At 57.0% G+C, this 18,315-nt stretch overlaps 1 protein-coding gene across 3 annotated transcripts in view; it reads left to right on the forward strand.

Moving 5' to 3' along the window:
- The window catches only part of ZC3H7B (zinc finger CCCH-type containing 7B), a 56,559-nt gene that overhangs the window by 24,579 nt on the left and 13,665 nt on the right, over positions 1–18,315 (forward strand). For 2 of the 3 annotated variants that reach the window (XM_028115304.2, XM_028115305.2), the window contains exons 3-13: positions 1,357–1,390; positions 1,529–1,726; positions 2,448–2,606; positions 5,417–5,497; positions 6,318–6,374; positions 11,564–11,606; positions 12,156–12,349; positions 12,693–13,014; positions 13,981–14,069; positions 14,892–14,991; positions 16,433–16,594. In XM_028115304.2, the coding sequence (XP_027971105.2) occupies positions 1,357–1,390; positions 1,529–1,726; positions 2,448–2,606; positions 5,417–5,497; positions 6,318–6,374; positions 11,564–11,606; positions 12,156–12,349; positions 12,693–13,014; positions 13,981–14,069; positions 14,892–14,991; positions 16,433–16,594 (1,439 nt within the window). The remainder of the gene's footprint in view (positions 1–1,356; positions 1,391–1,528; positions 1,727–2,447; positions 2,607–5,416; positions 5,498–6,317; positions 6,375–11,563; positions 11,607–12,155; positions 12,350–12,692; positions 13,015–13,980; positions 14,070–14,891; positions 14,992–16,432; positions 16,595–18,315) is intronic. The other variant, XM_028115306.2, reaches the window with a different exon arrangement.

Raw genomic sequence — 18,315 nt, forward strand, 5'->3', positions numbered from 1 at the left:
GTAGCTCGGTGTTCTTCCCCTTTCCAGAGGGGAGTTCCAAGAAGGTTTAGCAATAGGACAGCCTCCTAGGAACCCATATGGTAGTCTCCTAAGGGATTGCTTTACAAGATAACACAGTAGGACCTGCTACTTTTAAAATTAACTGTGTTTTCTTATATAGCCTTTGTGCACTAAGCATTTGTTAGGCACCTCTGGGCACAGAGCACTGTAGGACCATAAAGTGGTTTGCACAGGTGTGGTGGCGCTGGCTTGTGTGGAGCCTTGTACACCGGGATGAGGTGACGTTTCGGTCAGGGTGTGACCTACTGGACAGGGAGCTGGTGCTGGAGGTGGGAGGTCAGGAGGGAGGGTAGTGATGGGGCCTGGCTGGGGAGTACAGGGAACAGTGATGGGCCCTGGTCCCTGACGGCGGAGAGGCAAGTGAGAGAGCAGGATGTGAGCCCTGCTGTCACAATCAGGGACACCCCCTCCCCCACACACAGGGGACCTCGGCATCTCCTCTCACTGCTTCTCACTCACTGGCTCAGGCTGATCTTTCTTGCCCAGATGTTGGCGGCAGCTCCAGGCAACAGAAAGAGCCCCAGCCCTGCACTCTGGCCCTGGTGCTGCCACCGACCTGCTGGGTGACTTTGAACAAGTCACTGCCCCCTCCGAGTGTCTGTTTTCCCCTTTGTGATGTGAAGGACCAGGAGACTGCCCCTCTAGCTCAGCTAGTTAGCCTGACCGATGTGCCTCCGTTCTCCTTGGCTGGCGTTTTCTTCTGTACTGAGCTGGCATTTTGTTGGCCCCCACAGAGGAGAGGGTGCCCACAGCCCCATCTGCTTTGTTGAGGCTGGCACGAAGGGTCAGGCTCTGAGCGTACCTGGCATTGGCTGGGGTCCTGCGTGTTTTGCAGGAAGGGATGGGAGAAGGGGGACCTGAGGTGGACTCTCGGTGCTGCCTGGGGCGCCTGCATTTGCAGGTTTGGTGTGTTGAGGTGTGGTCATTCCCAAAGAACTGGTTTCTTGGGAAGAGGACCGCCAGCTGGAGCTGCAGCTGGCCTGTGCTTTCTCAGCATCTGCACCTGGGAAAGCCTGGCCGTCGCCCTGGGGCAAACACAAGGCCTTGCTCCAACCCTTCCATCAGAAGTGGAAGACCAACATCGTGTTGGTTTAGGGAGAAAAAACCTGCTGTCCCCTTAAACATGGTGTCAGTTTAGGGAGAAAAAAACTGTCCCCTTATTCCAATCTGCAAAGTGACATCTGAGGTCCAAGCTAGAGAAGTCCATTCCTGGCATGATCTGTGGCCTTTGGCTTGGGCTCCTGGGGCCTCCATGGGGCTCACTCAGACTTCGTACCCCTCTCCTTTTCCTGCTAGGTCGACACTACCCCTAAAGCAAGAAGAATATGAGGTGAGTGTCAGCTGCTGGGCTGGGGGAAGGTGAAGGCGAAGGGCAGAGGTTTCCGGGGGGTGGGGTGTAGAGGCCAGGTGCCAGGCCTTGGGCTGCATGAAGACCCCTGAGCCCCCTCTGTACCCTGCCCCCTGGCAGGCCTTTCTGCTCAAGCTGGTGCAGAACCTGTTTGCTGAGGGCAATGACCTGTTCCGGGAGAAGGACTATAAGCAGGCGCTGGTGCAGTACATGGAGGGGCTGAACGTGGCCGACTACGCCGCCTCTGACCAGGTGGCCCTACCCCAGGAGCTGCTGTGCAAACTGCACGTCAACCGGGCCGCCTGCTACTTCACCATGGTGAGCCCGACGCCCTCCCTTCCTCTCCCTCTACGCCCTGGGCCCTGACCACCACTTCCCCCAGATGCCCAGCTGGTACCCCAGTGAGCCTTTGCAGGGCCGGCCCCTCACGTCCTCCTGTGTGAGTCTCACCATCTACTCCCGTGGCTCTCAACCCCAGCCGCACCACGGACTCACCTGGCGAGCCTTTAAAGTACTAATACGCGATACAAACATTGGTTTGTAATGATACTAAGCCCCACCCCGGAGGAATTAATTTAGACTCTCAGGGCGGCCTGGGCACTGGCAGGAGTCTGTGGGCAGTCAGGGCTGAGATCCGTGACCCTCATCATGTGCTGCCTCTTTCTGCAAAGCCCTGGCCTCTCCCTCCTGGGCTCCCTCCCTCCTGTCTCCCCCACCCCCTGAAAGCGGCTCTGGCCTCCACCTCTTTCCTGTCCTGCTTGCTCAGTGACTCAGTCACTCACCAGATCCTTTGGGAGGCTCTGCTGGGAGCTCTGCAGAGGACCCACTAACACCTTTGCAATCCGGAGTGGACTGTTCTGGAGAAGCACGTCTACCAGATGCCTAAGAGTATGAACGCCAGAGCTGTTTCCTGGAGCTCTGAGCCCCCCTCCCTGACCCCGGTCCTCCAGCATCCTCCATCTCTGCAGGGAAAGAGGCGGGAGGTGCAGGGAGGGAGGCAGCAGGTGCCGAGCGCTGAGCCACCCGCTCCTCTCCGCAGGGCCTGTATGAGAAGGCGCTGGAGGACAGCGAGAAAGCGCTGGGCCTGGATGGCGAGAACATCCGGGCACTGTTCCGCAAGGCCCGTGCCCTCAGCGAGCTGGGGCGTCACAAGGAGGCATACGAGTGCAGCAGCCGGTGCTCCCTTGCCCGGCCCCACGTGAGTGCCCTGCGTGCCGGCGCTTCTGAGCCAGCTTCCTCCCCTGGGGCTTGGACTCGCACATACTGATACGGACCCTGAGCTCTAGTTGTGTTTCAAGCACTGCTGAAAATGCACTGTATGTATTAACTCACTTAATCCTTGCATCTACCTGTTGAGGTAGATACTGTTATTATCCCGTTTTATTTTATTTTATTTTATTTTTTTAAAATGTTTTATTTATTTATTCATGAGAGTCAGAGAGAGAGAGAGAGGCAGAGGCAGAGGGAGAAGCAGGCTCCCCGCCCAGTAGGCAGCCCGATGCGGGACTCGATCCCAGGATCCCGGGATCATGACCTGAGCCAAAGGCAGACGCCCAACCATCTGAGCCACCCAGGCGCCCCAATACTGTTATTATCCCATTTTAAAGATGAGGAGAGAGGCACAGAGAAAGAGGAACTTAGCCAAGATCGCAGCTGGGGGTGGCAGAGTCACCCTTGAACCCAGACAGTCTGATTCTAGAGTTGGCATCCTAACCTCTGTACTGTGACGGTACAGGGTTGCAGCGGGGACTAAAAGGGGTGCCACATGTGCCGGGATCCTGATGTCCAGGCTGCCCCTAGGTGGGGGAGAGACAGGGAATGGACCAGTAGTGAGCCTGGCTTGCCCTGGCCCACACACAGCTGGGCGCGTGCCCTCTTCCCCCTTTATTCATCCACTTAACAAGTATTTACTAAGCACCCACGCAGTGCCCAGATCTGTGTCCTTCATGGACCCACAGTCCACTGGGAGATATGGAAAGAGCCCTGGGGTCTAGACCTGGCTCCACCACTGACCCCCAGCGTGACCTTGGACAAAACACTTCCCCTCTCTACACATCAGCTGCATGTCTATAAAAGGCCCCTCCTACTTTACCCCTGAAATAATGAGTATGAAAGGGCTCAGAAAAGGCTCAGTTCTGCCCAGGAGTGATCAGGATCTTAGAGGGCTCCCTCCCTGGAAGAGAGTGGGCTTGAGTGGGGCCAGAAGAAGCAGGAAGGATCTGGGTGGTCAGAACAGAGGGAGGGCCGTGTGCACAGTGGTCCAGGATGTTGGTGTCAGAGAGCTGGGTTTAGGGTTCTAATCTTAAGTCAGCCATCTACTAGCCATGTGGCCTTGGGGGGGACACATACAGCTTAGTCTCTCTGAGCCTTGTTTGTACCCCCTGTCAAACAGGGGTGATAATATGCCATGCACCATTGGGCTATGAGAATGGAATCTGAAAATCATGCAAGGCAGTTGGCATAATGGCCAGAAAACATGCACTGTTACTGTACTTTTTGTTTATTATTCATGCCTCTCCAACTCAGTTTAAAGATTTTATTCATTTATTTGTCAGAGAGAGAGAGAGAGAGCACGAGCAGGGGAAGCGGCAGGCAGAGGGAGAAGCAGACACCCCACTGAGCAAGGAGCCCGATGCAGGATTTGATCCCAGGACCCTAGGATCATGACCTGAGCTGAAGACAGACACTTAACTGACTGAGCCACCCAGGTCTCTCCAATTCAGTTTAGTTCACAACTGAGATCCTGTCTTATGACAATAGTCCCTGAGCTGTACAGCATTTTCTAGTGTCTGTAGCAAGTCCACATCCAAGTCTCATGTCTACCGTTCATGGGCAGGCAGGGTGGCGTTTACCCCACTGTACAGGTGAGGACACTGGGGCCCAGCAAGGTTGCTAACTTGCCTAAGGAAAGTGCCCAGATGAGGACTTCTGACTCTGAGTTGGGGGACTGCCCGTTTTCCAGTCTTTGTTGGCAAATACTGGCTGAACCCTGCTCTGTGTTGGGTACTGGGGACCAGAGATGACTAAGACTCTGGCCCTGGGCTCCAGGAGCTCATCAGCTAGGGAGGTGTGGACAAAGGCACAGGTTGTTACAACATCCTTGTTCCCCCTTTGGTCCTTGGACCATAGTTACCATTTCTTTGTTTATTGGTTGGTGTCCCCCACTAGACTGGAGCCTCCCTGAGGCCTGGGCCCCGTCCTCCCTGTGACGGTGGTGTCCCTGGCTCCTAGCCCTTGCCTGGCACGTAATGTGCATACAGCAGTACAGCCTTGGAGGGCGGAAGGAATGTCGGGTGCTGTTACCGAGCACTAACCGTGGGCCAGCCATGTTCCAAACTTCCCACATTCTCGCTCCTATGGGCCTGGGCACCACCCACATGTCCTCTCTTGCAAAGAGATCTAAGACATTGCGTGGTGAAAGAAGCCAGTGGTAGAACAATAGGTACAATATGATCTCACTTATGGGAAAAAAAAAAAAAGGAGAAAATCCTCACAAAGCAAAACGGAGCATCCTTTATAGGTCCATAGGCACATACGTAAATTCCTAGAAAAGATCTGTAGGGAGACAGATCAGAGCACAAGGCATGCTCCCTCTGGGGAGGAACCTAGGGTGAGGGTGGGGATGGGGGTGATCCAGGGGAGCACTTGCTCTCTCTGCAACATCTCAGCCCTCTACAGTGACACTACTATTTGCTGAGTTTTAGAAATAAAAAGATCATCTTAAATTCCAAAATAAAAATTATTCCTTTCCCATCCCCACAGTGAAAGGACAAAGGGAAGCATGAGTTCTGGTTCAGCACCCCCTACGCACGAGTGGTGTGACCTGGGCAGCCAGTGACCCCTCCTGGGGCCTCACTCCCTTGTCCGTAACATGGGGTAACAGTGGACGCCCCCCCACACACACACATGCCCCGCTGTGCCCCGGAAGGGCGGCTCAGGGTCTCCCGAGCAGAGCTCTGTGAGCTAGGGCAGACTAACCTGCTCCACCCTTTGTCTTGCCGTTTCCAGGATGAAAGCGTAACTCAGCTTGGTCAGGAGCTGGCTCAGAAGCTTGGGCTTCGGGTTCGAAAAGCGTATAAGAGGCCCCAGGTAGGTGGGCTATGGGCGCTGAGGGTGGGCGGGGGTAGAGATGGGGAGGTCTGAAGGGGGACCAGGCACCTTGAGGCAGAAGTGGGTGAGGGTGGCCAGGGCCGGGTCAGGACAGAGGGCAATGATAACAGGTGATCTTCTCTCTCTGTTGGCTGGAAGCCCTGGACCGACTTCCAGAAGGTTTTGGAAAAGGAAGGAACAGCCAGAGTTTGCAGTTCACCTTAGACACTAGCTGCTAAAACCTGTTCCCTCCCGTGCCCTGGCCAGCTTAAATGCCCCAGAGATGGCCCGACTCGACACTGGTGTCCTTCGGCCTTGTGTTCTCGAATAACCTCTGTCGGGTGCATATTGGAGACATTGGCATCTGTGTGGCTCTTTCAGATCCACGTTTATTCACTTGGCACCTCTTCTGTGTCAGAAAGCTGCTTGGGGGAGAGGGTATGGCTCTAGAGTCAGCTGTGACCTTGAGCAACTTATTTCTCTCTCCCCTGGGGTTTCTACATCTGGAACATCTGGGTAATTATGCCCACCTCAGGGGGCTCGTGGGAGGATCAAAATGAAAGGATGTTTGATGTGGTGCCTGGCACGCAGCAGGAGCTTGTATGTGGAAGTCCTCTGCCCAGGTCCCAGTTACAGGAAGAAAATGCCTGAATCTGACCCAGAAACAGGGCAGGTGACTCGGGCAGGCCTAGGGACAGGGAGCCTTAGGGTACTACAGACCCCAGCTGCCCATGTTGGGGCCCCTCTGCTGCCCTGGCTGATGGGACCTGGAGCATCTTTCTAGAATCTTCATCTCTTCCCACTTCTCTAACCTCTGCAGGAATTGGAAACATTTTCTCTGCTCAGTAATGGCACTGCGGCTGGCATGGCAGATCAGGTAGGTTGGGGGCCAGGACCCCAAGCCCCCTCCCCGCCGCCAGTACCAACCTGTCATGAGGGTTTTGGATTCACTCTCTGGGGCGGAATGACCCCAGCAGGGGGTCCAGGGCCATCAGACTGAAGGGTTGGGCTCCATCTGTCCCAGACCGCACTGCTGTGAGCCAGACACCTGCCCTGGGAAGAGGGGTGACTGACTGCCTGGGCCTGGGCCAGACCCAAGGATAGCTCTGGGATGCACAGCACCTCCACCTCTTAAGAGGGGCCTCCTGGGACCATAGGGGCAAAGTGTGGGGACAGGCTGTGGCCGCTGTTGGCGGGCGGGCGGCCCAGTCCTATTGACCTTCTGCTCCCTCACCCCCATCCCTCCTGCTGCCGTTGCTTTCCACCCCAGTGGGCTTTCTGCATCTAGGCCTCCAGGTCTCTACTGTCCTCCCTCCAGCCTACCCTACTTTCTCTGCCTTTCCATTTTCAAGACCCAGCTAAAGCACACCCCCCCACTGAGGCCCTTCGTGGTACCCCTGCCCAAGTGACTGCTGGGGAGATGCACAGAAGTGGGGGGCAGAGCTCATACCTGGGATCCCATAGAGAAGAGCCCAGCCTGCCGCTGTGCGGGCTGTTCTTGAGCAGAATCTTTACCTCTGAGCCTCAGCTTTCGAATCTGTGAAATGAAGGTGTTCTGTCCCTCGGCCAGAACCAGGGAGCATACCCTGAGAAGTGTGGCACCTGCGAGAGCCATGAGGAGCAGTAACTGCTGGTACTTCAGCGTTATCCTAGGTTTTGGATGTACCCCCCCTCCCTGGCCAAGACCCTTGTGCAACCCTGGCTCATCCTGGGGGTGGCGGCAGGACCTAGTACACACACTGGACTCCCCCACTGCTCACCACGCATGCTCAGGTGGACTTTGAGGCTTTTTGGAAGACAAGGAACAGGCTGTAGGAGCACTGATGGAGGCTGGGGTCCTGCCTCTTTGTTGTACATAAGGGGAGACTGAGGCACAGAGCGAGGAGGGGACTTGGCGAACATCACACAGCCAGGCAGCAGCAGGCCTGGCTGCCTCCGAGTGTTACAAGGTTTTCATTCATTCACTCAGCAAACTCCCAGAGAACCCTTTCTTGGCCCTGGGCTGGGTGCTGGGGCATAGTGGAGTCAGGCAGCATATCCTTGGCCTTGGGGACTTCCAGGTGCCAGATTCACATCTCCCTGGATAGCATTCCTCATGGATTGTAACCGGAAATTTTGGGGCCTGGCACATACTGGATGCTCAAAAAAAAAAAAAAAAAAAAAAAAAATTATGACATTTTGCTATAACAAAATGCCATGGACTGGGCGACTTATAAACAGCAGAAATTCATTTCTCACAGTTCTAGAGACTGGGAAGTCCAAGATCAAGGTGCTGGCCAATTCGGTATCTGTTGAGGACCCGCTTCCTGGTTCACAGATGGCACCTTCTAGCTATAACCTCACATGGCGGAAGGGGTAAGGGAGCTCTCCAGTGTCTCTTTTATAAGGGCACTAATCCCATTTGTGAGGGCTTCACCCTCATGACCTAATCACCTCCCAAAGGCCACACCTCCTAATACTATCACGTTGAGGGTAGGATTTCAACGTGTGAATTTGACATACGTTGAACATTTAACAAATATTCAGACCATAGCAGTGAATGAATGACTGAAGAATTGCAAATAATTTCACAATGCCTCGAGGAGGTACTACTTACCCCTATTACAAAGAAGAAACCAAGGCCCAACAAGTTAGATGACTTTTCTGAGTTCACTGAGCCTGGGGCTAGGTACGTGGTAAACAAAACATTTGTGGTTCCTGCCCTCAAAGAGCTCACAGTCCAGGGTGAACGGATGCTAGCCTGATAATTTCTGGTTACAAACCATCGTGAGAGCTGTAAAGGCAAAGTGTGAGTAGCCACGGGCCACTGGAATAGGGAGGCCTGATTTAGATTGGGCATCAGCAAACTTTCAAATGAGACCTGAACGTTGAGGAGTAGGCAGGGGCATGGTATGCTGGTAAAGCTGCATTTCAGACAGGATATTATGTGCAAAGGCCCTGAGGCTGGGAGGACCTCAGAGAATGGGAGGGACCAAGTAGAGGGGAGGCAGGGCCCTAGTGGGGCTGGGACAGTAGATAGAAGCCAGACCACCTTGCCCCTGGGGAGGAGCTGAGTCTTCATCATAGGAGTGTTGGGAAGACATTGAAGGGGAAGAGTATTGAGTCTGTTCATGAATTCAGAAGAGATTTATTGAGGGCTCCTGTGTGCCCAGCATAGAGTCGATCGAGGCGCTGGATATACAGCAGAGGGAGAAATAGCCAAGGAGCCCCACCCTCATAGAACTTACAGCTAACTGGAGGAGACAGCAAACAAAAAGCGATCAGTGCCTTGGAGACACGGGCTGGGGAATGCTGGGGCAATTGGGAGGGGTTGCAGTTTTAAACAGTGAGCAGGGAAGGCCTCAAGGAGAAGGAGACACTGGAGCAAAGACCTGAAGATGAGGGATGTGTCTTGAGGAGGTCTAGGGGAGCAGGCAGAGGGAATGGCCAGTGCAAAGGCCCTGAGGTAGGGGTGTGCCCAGTGTATAGGTAGAACAGCCAGGAGGCCAGGGTAGCTAGAGGCCAGGGTGCAGGGCTCCTCTTTCCTCTTGCCAGAGGTGATAGGGAGGCAGGGAGTTATTCAGGCAGATCTTACTCAGAGTTCTTGGATATCAAGGGCTCCTGCCTCATTCCTGGAGCTGAAGAAACTGTCATGATTGCACCTTATAGGACTATGCTGGGGTGACCCTGGCTGGGTACGTGATGGTATGTCCCTGCTTCTTCCTTCCCTTCCCGCAGTGACTGCCCTGGTTTAAGCCACATCCCACTTGGGCTAGCTTCCCCTTCCTGTACCCTCAAGGTGAACTCTGACGATCAGGCCTCTGGATCTCTCCGCAGCATAGAGACCCTCAGTGGTTATTAATTAAAGTGTCTGTTTAAAAGGAATCAACTCCAGATACGCGTGCCTGGCATTTAGGCTCCCCAACAGTCTAGTTCCAGCGTCCCTCTCCATCCTCACCTCCTACCCATGCACCAGACAAAGCGTGTGTGCTTTTCTCACCGGCTCTGTGGCAAGCTCCTCTGAGAGCAGGACCATGGGTTCCTCTGTTCTGGGCCTCCACATGGCACCCCTTTGGAGTCAGATAGGTCAGGTCTCTGCTCACTGGTGGCATGACCTAGAGGAAAGGACTTGTCTCTGAGCTTTGGGTTCCCCTCTATAAAACAGAGATGATTGTGCTCAGTTCCCAGGGTGCTTGTGTGGATGACATGAAGGCAGGCCTGGGAGGCCAGCAGCCTGGCGCCCCCAGCGGGGGTGGGGCCCCTCCCCATCCCGTTCCAGCCCAGCCCACACGTCTTTCCTCAGGGCCCGGGGTTGGGGAGCCTCCAGGATACACGGAGTGGGGCAGGGGGGAGCGTGCCGGCCAGATCCCCTGCCCCAGGAGGTTTCCACAGACATCATGCACGAACCTGGCCACAGGCTCCCCTGCAAGACTCTCCAGCACCGGAGCCCCGGTGGTTCAGCCAGCCGGTCATTCCACATGCATGCCTGGTTGTGGAGACTCATGAGCTGCACCCCACGGGGAGCCTCATGGGACTTGGAGATGGGACGGGCAGGCATGGTGTCCACACCTGAGCTTGGCAGTGTGAGGGGCAAGACAGAAGGAAGGCAGTGAGTTTTAGGGACAGATAGAACCTGAGGCGGCCTTGTTTCGAGAGGACTTGACAGAGCCTGCATGGCAGGATTCAGGCAGGTAGAGAGGAGGGGGCAGAACTCAAAGCAAGGGGAACAGGCTTGAGTACTGAGCACAGGCCGAGAGGCAGGAGAGGGGAACGTGTACCCTGGACCACAGGACTGGTTCTCCCCGTGGGGGTTTGGAAGTGCCTGGGCTCTGGAGCCGGGCATGGGTTCTGTCTCAGGTCCCGAGTGCACCCTTATCTGAGGCAGCCACTCCACCTCTCGGGGAGCCTCTGGGCCCCGCCATGTTGTGGTGGCTGTAGGGGAACAGCGGGTCCTCTCTGAAAGCCGCGGGTACGAGGCCCGTCAGAGAGGGGGTGCTCCATCAACCTTGTTGCCATGTGAGTGCCCCTAGCAGTGAAAGGCAGGGACAGACGAGCCTAGCAAGATGGGCTGGAGCTGGGTGGCGGGCAGGGGGCCTGGAGAGCCCAGTGGGCAGGGAGGCGCACGGCTGTCCCTAGCGTTGTCCACCTGACACCTCTTTCCCTCCTCCTGCTCTCTGTATGCTGTCCGTGAGAGCAGCAGCTCTGACCCAGCGTGGCAGCCTCGGTTTGTGCAGCAGACACGCCCGAGACACTGAGCTGCACGTCTTTGCCACGCCAGGGCCAGGCTCCGGGGCGTGAGAAGTGTTCTGTGCAGGTGGGGCTGGGAGCGCAGAGGCCTGGGGCTGGGGTCGGGGCCGAGTCCCGAGTCAGACAGCCCCTCTCTGGCCCGGGAGCGGCAGCTTCTCTGGACCCCTGGACTGTGCAGGGGCGGGGTGGAGGGACAACACCTTGCAGGGCACCTGGACCAAGGGCTGAACTCGATTGGCTGCAAAGTGCTGGCCCGGCCCGGCAGGAGGCAGGGCACCGGATGCATCTCGCTGCCGTTAGCGCCACTGCGGGTCCACGGGGCGGGATGGCTAGCGGGGAGGCTCTGGCCCTCCTGTTGCCCTCGGTGGGCGCCCAGATAAGGAACTTGGCCAGGCCCCAGAGCAAGCTCCGGACCAGCTTTCCCTCCGACAGCAGGTCCGTGGGTGGCAGTGGGATCGCATCTGGGCTCCTTCAGCCTGGGGCCGTAATTGGGGGAGGGGACACTGGTGATTTGGGGAGTGGCACTTTGGTCTTTGAGCTGCAAACTATCCATGCAGGACATGGCTGGGTAAAAACCCGCCACCCTCCCCGGGGTAGGGACCCTGTCCTGTGATGGGTAAGGAAACTGGGGCTCAGAGGTTATATCTCTTTCCTCCCAGGGTACCCCTCCAGCAAGGGGCAGATGTGAGGCCTGTCTGACCCCACTCCCCCTGCCTCCTGGCCCCCGCCCCGCCGGCCCTGTGCTTAATTCCAGCAATAGTCACGGGGTGGGGTGGGGCGGGCACCCTGGCCTTCCCGGCCCGTGTCTGCCTGACTTGTCTGTGTCCTTCCTCTCCACAGGGAACTTCCAATGGATTGGGATCCATAGATGACATCGACACAGGTAGTGTCCCTGATTTGAGGGCACAGGGCAGAGGTGGGTCCCCAGGCAGGGCTCAGCCTGAGGGCTGGGGGCTCCCTGCCCTAGGAATTCCTCGAAGCATGAAAGTAAACAGCGGGCCTGGGAAACCAGACTCCCTCTCAGGGAGGAGAAGGTGGGGGTCAGCCACTCAGTAGGGTAGCGCGGATCTCGTGTCCTCTGCCCCAGGCCGGCACCTCCCCCAACTGGGAGTCCCCTTCTCTTCCTCACTGGCTTGACAGTGTCCCTTGGAGAAGGCATTGCTTCTCCCCGGGTAGGATGTTCAGGCACTGAGCCAGGTCCATTTGAGAGATATCGTAGGACTGAGGAACCCTCTCCTGCTCTTCAGTGACCTTCCTTCACTGTGACTGAGCCTCCAGCCATGGAGTCAGGCCCGCCGGGCAGACAGGGTTCCTGACAGGAGCTAGGGAAAGGAGGGAAGGTGTAGCGTGAGGATCTTAGGGCCCTGGAACACCTCCCTCCACCACCAAGCAGGACCCCCTGTGGCTGCTGATCCCACCCTCCCATCCACAGACTGCTACGTGGACCTGCGAGGCTCCCCGGCCCCGCTCCCCTCTCCCCCCACGATGCCCCTGTTCCCTCATGTTCTGGACCTGCTGGCCCCCCTGGACAGCAGCAGCAGGGCCCTCCCTGGCACTGAGAGCCTGGACGACTTCTCTGACGGGGATGTCTTTGGGCCGGAGCTGGACACCCTACTGGACTCACTGGTGAGCCATGTTGCCACCCTTCTGCTCCCCCGAAACCCTCCCCCACCCAGGACCCCCAGACATTCATCCTCCTGTCACAAGGTATGGAGGGAGGGTCCCATCTCCATGTCACAGTTGGAGAAACTGAGGCCCAAGGAGGGAAAGGGACCTGCTTGGGGTACAAACATGAAGCTCTAGAATGCGCAACGAGAGCGACCATGAAGATCCCTGGCTCCGCTCACGGGACAGGTCAGGGCTGAGGCACAGAGGGGCTGGCTGGCCTGCGGCCTGCAGCGCTTGTGTCCGCCCAGGCCGGGGTAGTCAAGTTCTCCTCCAACCGCTCCTTCTCTTCCCCACCTCACAGTCTCTTGTCCAGGGTGGCCTGCCTGGCAGCGGTGTGCCCAGCGAGTTGCCCCAGCTGATACCTGTGTTCCCTGGTGGGACCCCACTTCTGCCACCCGTAGTGGGTGGCTCCATCCCCGTCTCCAGCCCACTGCCCCCGGCTTCCTTTGGTCTCGTCATGGACCCCTCCAAGAAGCTGGCCGCCTCTGTGCTGGATGCCCTCGAACCCCCAGGCTCGGCACTGGACTCCCTCGACCTGCTGCCATACTCGGATACGCGGTTGGATGCCCTCGACAGCTTTGGGTCGACCCGTGGTGCCCTGGACAAGCCCAACTCCTTTGTGGGTGAGGCCTGGGTGGGCACGTTCACCCCCACCCCCTTGACAGTTTTCAAAGTACCACCACATCTCCAGTCTCTGGGGAGTGGAGTTGGGATTACAGCTCTATTCAGCCAAGGTCCAGGCCCTCTCTCCACATCGTGGTCCAGGGCCACCACCTCTGAGTTGCTGTGTCTCCTGCAGTGCTCAGCACAGTGTGCGGCTGAGACCTGAGGGGCTGGATGTCTTGTTCAAGATCAAACAGCAGAGCTGGGATAGTCCAGGACTCTGGACTTGCAGTATGGTGCTCTCTGCCCAGCCTTTTGGGGCCCTGGGGCCGCCAGGCTGGTAGGATCCCATGGGGATGATCCTGAGGCTGGGGAAAGGTGCCAGGCCCTAAGCTCCTTCAGCACCACCCTGAGCAGGGCACCAGGGACCCAGAGAGGAAGCAGCCCTGTCAGGACCCTTGCAGGACCAGCTTTCAGACAGTTGGACCTAGCTAGCCCAGGGTGCTCACGGCTCAGGGGGATTCGAGAGGCTGCAGGAGCACCAGTGTGCTTCACTCAGCCCTGGAGCCAAAGGGAGACTTCCTGGAGGAGCTGATGGCTGAGGGAGGTCTTAAAGGCAAAGGTCCTCTGCTGGCGGGGGGAGCAGTATGACACAGGCTTGCATGACAGAGGGACTGACCGATGAGCAGAGTCATCAGCCAGAGGGGAGGGTGGGTTGGGGGCCTTGAAGACCTGAAGCCGGTGTCAGAGGATCTTTGAGTCACACTGAGAGCTTGGGCTTTCTTCCAGGAACGGGGGCTGCGGCCGGTGTAAGGACAGGGTGCACATGCTCAGGCTGGGACGTCGCTCTGTCCCTGGGCAGTGGCCTTGAGGGTAGAGGCAGGGGATCAGCATGAACAGTAGAGGATGTATGGCCTGGGTGGTTTCTACAAGTTACAGATGCGTACAAGGAAGTCCTCAGAGGACTTCTCACCCCTTCCGAGCAGGGCAGGTGACCCCTGTGTCTTCTTGCCCAGAGGAAACCAACTCACAGGACCATCGTCCCCCAAGTGGTACTCAGAAGCCAGCCCCCTCGGTGAGTACTTGGCGCAGATCCGTGACTAGGTACCGTGTGCCCTCTCGGGAGTGGAAGGGAAGTGGTTGTGGGCTCCAGAGTGGAAGTGAGCCTTCTGCATGGGATGAGGTGCTGCCTCCCCCAAGGAGAGGCACCCTCAGAATGGATGGGCCAGAGATGGTCTCCCTAGCCCTTCCAAACTGAGCCACGTGCTGGGAGGGTGAGCTGAGGGCACGGCCCAACCCTTGTCTGACAGAAGAGGACACTGAGGCTCAGAGGGGTTAAGCAACTTCTCCAGGGTTAGTAACATCCCTGTTCTCGTGACTCAGCCGGGTGCTGAGTTTAGGAGAGCGCTTGGGCAGGTGGTAAGGCATTCTGCACTCTGCACTCTGGTGTTAGTCTAGACACTAGCTTTGTGGCCCTGGGAAGTAACCTAACCTCTCTGAGTCTTGCCTTTTTCCCCATCTGCTGATGTCTTGGGGGCTTGGGAGATGGAGGCTGGGAGTGGGGAGGACATGTGCATAGGCCCCAATTGGGGCCATTCTTGTTTCTCTGCTTTCATGTTGGGCTTTTGCTCAAGGGAAGGTTCTGGGCCAAGGTCACTGTCAGCCATGCACCCCCACTAGGCTGGTTCAATCCCAGTGTTACAGATTCTTGGATCATGTTGTAAGGAATTCCCTGGCCAGGAGGGTAGGAGAAAGGGGAGGGTGCTAGGCTACAGTTCTGCTCTTGGGTAGGATGGGGGGGGTCATAGAGCCCCCCCCAGCCTCTGGTGCCCAGGCTGGCTCTGGTGGCTCCAGCCAGGGTCCAGTGCCCAAGACGGCCAACCTCCTCCCATCACAGCCAGAGCCCTCCATGCCCAACACCGCCTTGCTCATCAAGAACCCGTTGGCTGCCACCCATGAGTTCAAGCAGGCCTGCCAGCTCTGCTACCCCAAAACAGGTAATGTCACGCCTTTATGTTCCTCTGTCCTCTGCCCAGAGATACTGGGAATCCAAGAGTATAGCCTCCCAGGATAACAGAACCCTAACGTACCGGCCAGAGATAAGTGTGGGAAAACAGGAGCCCCTCTGGGTATTTTGAGCAGGTGAGGAATTGGGGGAAGGTGCAGAACGTGGGGGTTTGGGGCTTTCAAAATTGCCAGAGAGGCTAGAGGAGCAGAACCTGGGAGTGTCCCCTGGCCTCTAGGCTGCTTCTCCACAAGCCAGGGACCCCTCTCACACAGGGGTCGGGGCTGCTGGACCCTCCGGCCTGTATCACAGCCACCCACAGCCCAGAGGCGGGTGCTTGGCCATGGAGTGGCGTCCAGCTCGCTGCTGCAGGAACACATTCGCCAGAGGAAACGCAGCCCACACGTCGTGCCACCTCCACCTCACAGTCCGCTTCTCCCATGAGTGCATCTCCCTGGGTGAACACAAACCTGGCCTGGAACCCAGATGGCAGAGGGGTCTGGGAAATGTAGTTCCTAGACTCCCAGCCCCCAAATCCAAGGGAGGTGACAGAAGCAGTTCAGAATGATGCCCAAAGCTGGGAGACAGTTTTCAGCACACCTGGAATCTCAGAATTCTAGTCTAAGACTCGTTTGCTAGAATCCCTGAAGTTTTAGTGTGATACTGTCTTGGGATGCCAGGGTTAAAAATCTTAGCAGTCTCAAGAATTCTCCATCTCAGGGGTATTAGGGTTGATAGGACCTTAGAGGTTGTCTAGTTGTTGTCCACACACTGCAGGACCGCCCGCTTCATCCCCCGGCCACTTGCATGTCACCCTTGAGAGTCATCCCACCAAAGCGCCCATGGACTTGTAGGGGCGGGGAGCAGGGCGCCATCCTTTTGGATGGCTATGCCCGTGATGAAGTTCTTCCTCACGGACCTCGGACTGCCTCCCCAGTCCACACACCCACTGCCTTTAACACGCCGTGAACTGCTGTGCAGCTGGTGCTGGCCCAGTCAGGTTACACGGGGTCCCCACGGGGCTATTTCTCCATTGTGAGCGGGGTGGAGGCCCTGGGTCAGAGCCTTGGCAGGAACAGGGCCGGGAGGGTGAATCTGAGCAGCGCCCTTCCAGGCAGGACAAGAAAGGGGCGGGCCGGCTCTCTGCCAGGCGCCGTCTTCCTCATTCCTTCTAGGAAAACACTGAAATGTCTGGAGAGTCAGAGTGGTGATGGAAGGGGGGCAGGTGCCTAGAAGGGGGTCCTTGGAGGGTTGGGGGGGCCCCCTGTCTCTAGGGAGCACTTGGCTAGGAAGGGTGTGGCGGGAGCTGGTGGGAGGCCCAGCTGACGGAGGTAGGTTTTTAGGCAGGGGTCCAAGGCCCACTGCTCAGGCCCGTCAGCGGTCACCCCTCAGTTCTCCACCTGAAATCTGTGTCTGTTCACGTGTCCCCACAGGGCCCAGGGCGGGCGATTACACCTACCGTGAGGGCCTCGAGCACAAGTGCAAGAGGGACATCCTGCTCGGCCGGCTCCGGAGCTCTGAGGACCAGACCTGGAAGCGGATCCGGCCCCGGCCCACCAAGACCAGCTTCGTGGGCTCCTACTACCTGTGCAAAGGTGGGTGGGCTATGGCGGGAGCAGGCAGCGCGGCCAGGGCCTAGCTCCGCTCACGCTCAGCTGTGGCTCTGCTCTTCATCACCGGTAGATGAGGGTGGACGTTCATCGAGGATGCATCCCACAGCAGAATGAGCATCTGGCTCCTCTCTTGACAGCTCCACAGACCGAGGGGGGTGAGGGGAATATTCGGGATGTTCCGTTCCAGCTAAAGCCCCTACTGAGTGTGAGGGTCAGGCGGTTCGCGGAGGTCCTGAAGGGGCTGTGGGAAAGGTGTGGGGAGAATCCATGTAGAGCACATAGGACCGGTACATAGTATAGTAAAGGGCTTGATAAATAATAGCTTTTAAATACTATTGTGTTATCGTTGTCCCCACTTCTGGCTCACGTCGACGTGGCCGGTATTTAATGGACGTTTGTCGCGTACCTTGCTTGCCGGCTTCGATTCCCCAAGCAAGCAGTCTTCATGACTCTATACAAACAGTCATGACATTGTTAAGCGCTTTATAGTGTCACCCTTCTGTACCCAGCATCACGCATCCTCACAACTCCAGGCTAGGAAACTGAGGCTTTGGGAGGCTCCACCTTTGTCCCCCAACCCAGCCAATGGCAGTAGCCCCAGACTGTCTGGACCAGTTCGCTGTCCTTCCGGCAGGATCTTAAGGACATGTCGCTTCTGGACTTGAAGGCCTCAGTTAGCTCTCCCCTGGCCAGTGTAGATGAAGTCCAAATTCTGTGAGGCTTACACATCCCCCGTCTGCCCTAACCACTCCCCAAATACCAAGAATCCGGACTCCTTTGCACACTCCTTTGAACTTGATCAAGCAACACCCGGATCTTGGGAAGCCCTTCCCTAGAGGGCTCCCCTCTGGGGTCCAGCACAGAGCAGTCAGTGGTGATCATCTGCTCATCGGCTCCCTTGTCCTTGTGCACCTCCAGCCCAGCAGAAGGATGGGGCAGGGCAGACAGAGAGTGTGCGCGCAGGGGAGAGAAAGAAAAACCGTTTCCACCACGAGGAGATGGCAGGGTTCCAGGTTGTGAGCCTGCCGCCCTCCCAAATCCCTGGTCCCCAGGGGTTTTTTGTTTTTTGGGGTTTTTTGTTTTTGTTTTAAAGTAGGTTCCATGGGCGCCTGGGCGGCTCAGTCATTAAGTGTCTGCCTTCCGCTCAGGTCATGATCCCAGGGTCCTGGGATCGAGCCCCGCATCGGGCTCCCTGCTCCGCGGGAAGCCTGCTTCTCCCTCTCCCACTCCCCCTGCTTGGGTTCCCTCTCTCGCTGTGTGTGTCTCTCTCTCTCTCTCTCTGTCAGATAAATAAATAAATAATCTTAAATAAATAAATAAAGTAGGTTCCACACCCAATATGGGGTTTGGACTCCCAGCCCGGAGATCAGGAGTCGCCTGCTCTACCGACTGAGCCAACCAGGCCCCACTGGTCCCCAGGGGTTTTATTTATTATTTCACTTAATCCCCACAACAACCCACTGTTCTCTGTTTATGGGACAGACAGCTGAGGAATAACAGGGAATCCCAGCCCAAGTCTGCTGGATTCCAAGGCCCAGGCCCTTAACCAATGGTATTTTCCTGGTGAATAATGAGAATAAAAGCCCTTGTGTTTATTTAGAGGCTTGTATTCATCTACAAAGCCCTTCGTCCTACCGCTCAGCCTGCCTGACCCACATAAGGCGGCTCTGTGGGGTGGTAAGGTGGGATGACCGCATGCTCTG

The sequence above is a fragment of the Eumetopias jubatus genome, unplaced genomic scaffold (genome assembly GCF_037043125.1).
Source record: "Eumetopias jubatus isolate StellerSeaLion01/CBP00866 unplaced genomic scaffold, mEumJub1_p1.0 scaffold_8, whole genome shotgun sequence".
NCBI classification, from domain to species: Eukaryota; Metazoa; Chordata; class Mammalia; order Carnivora; family Otariidae; genus Eumetopias; species Eumetopias jubatus.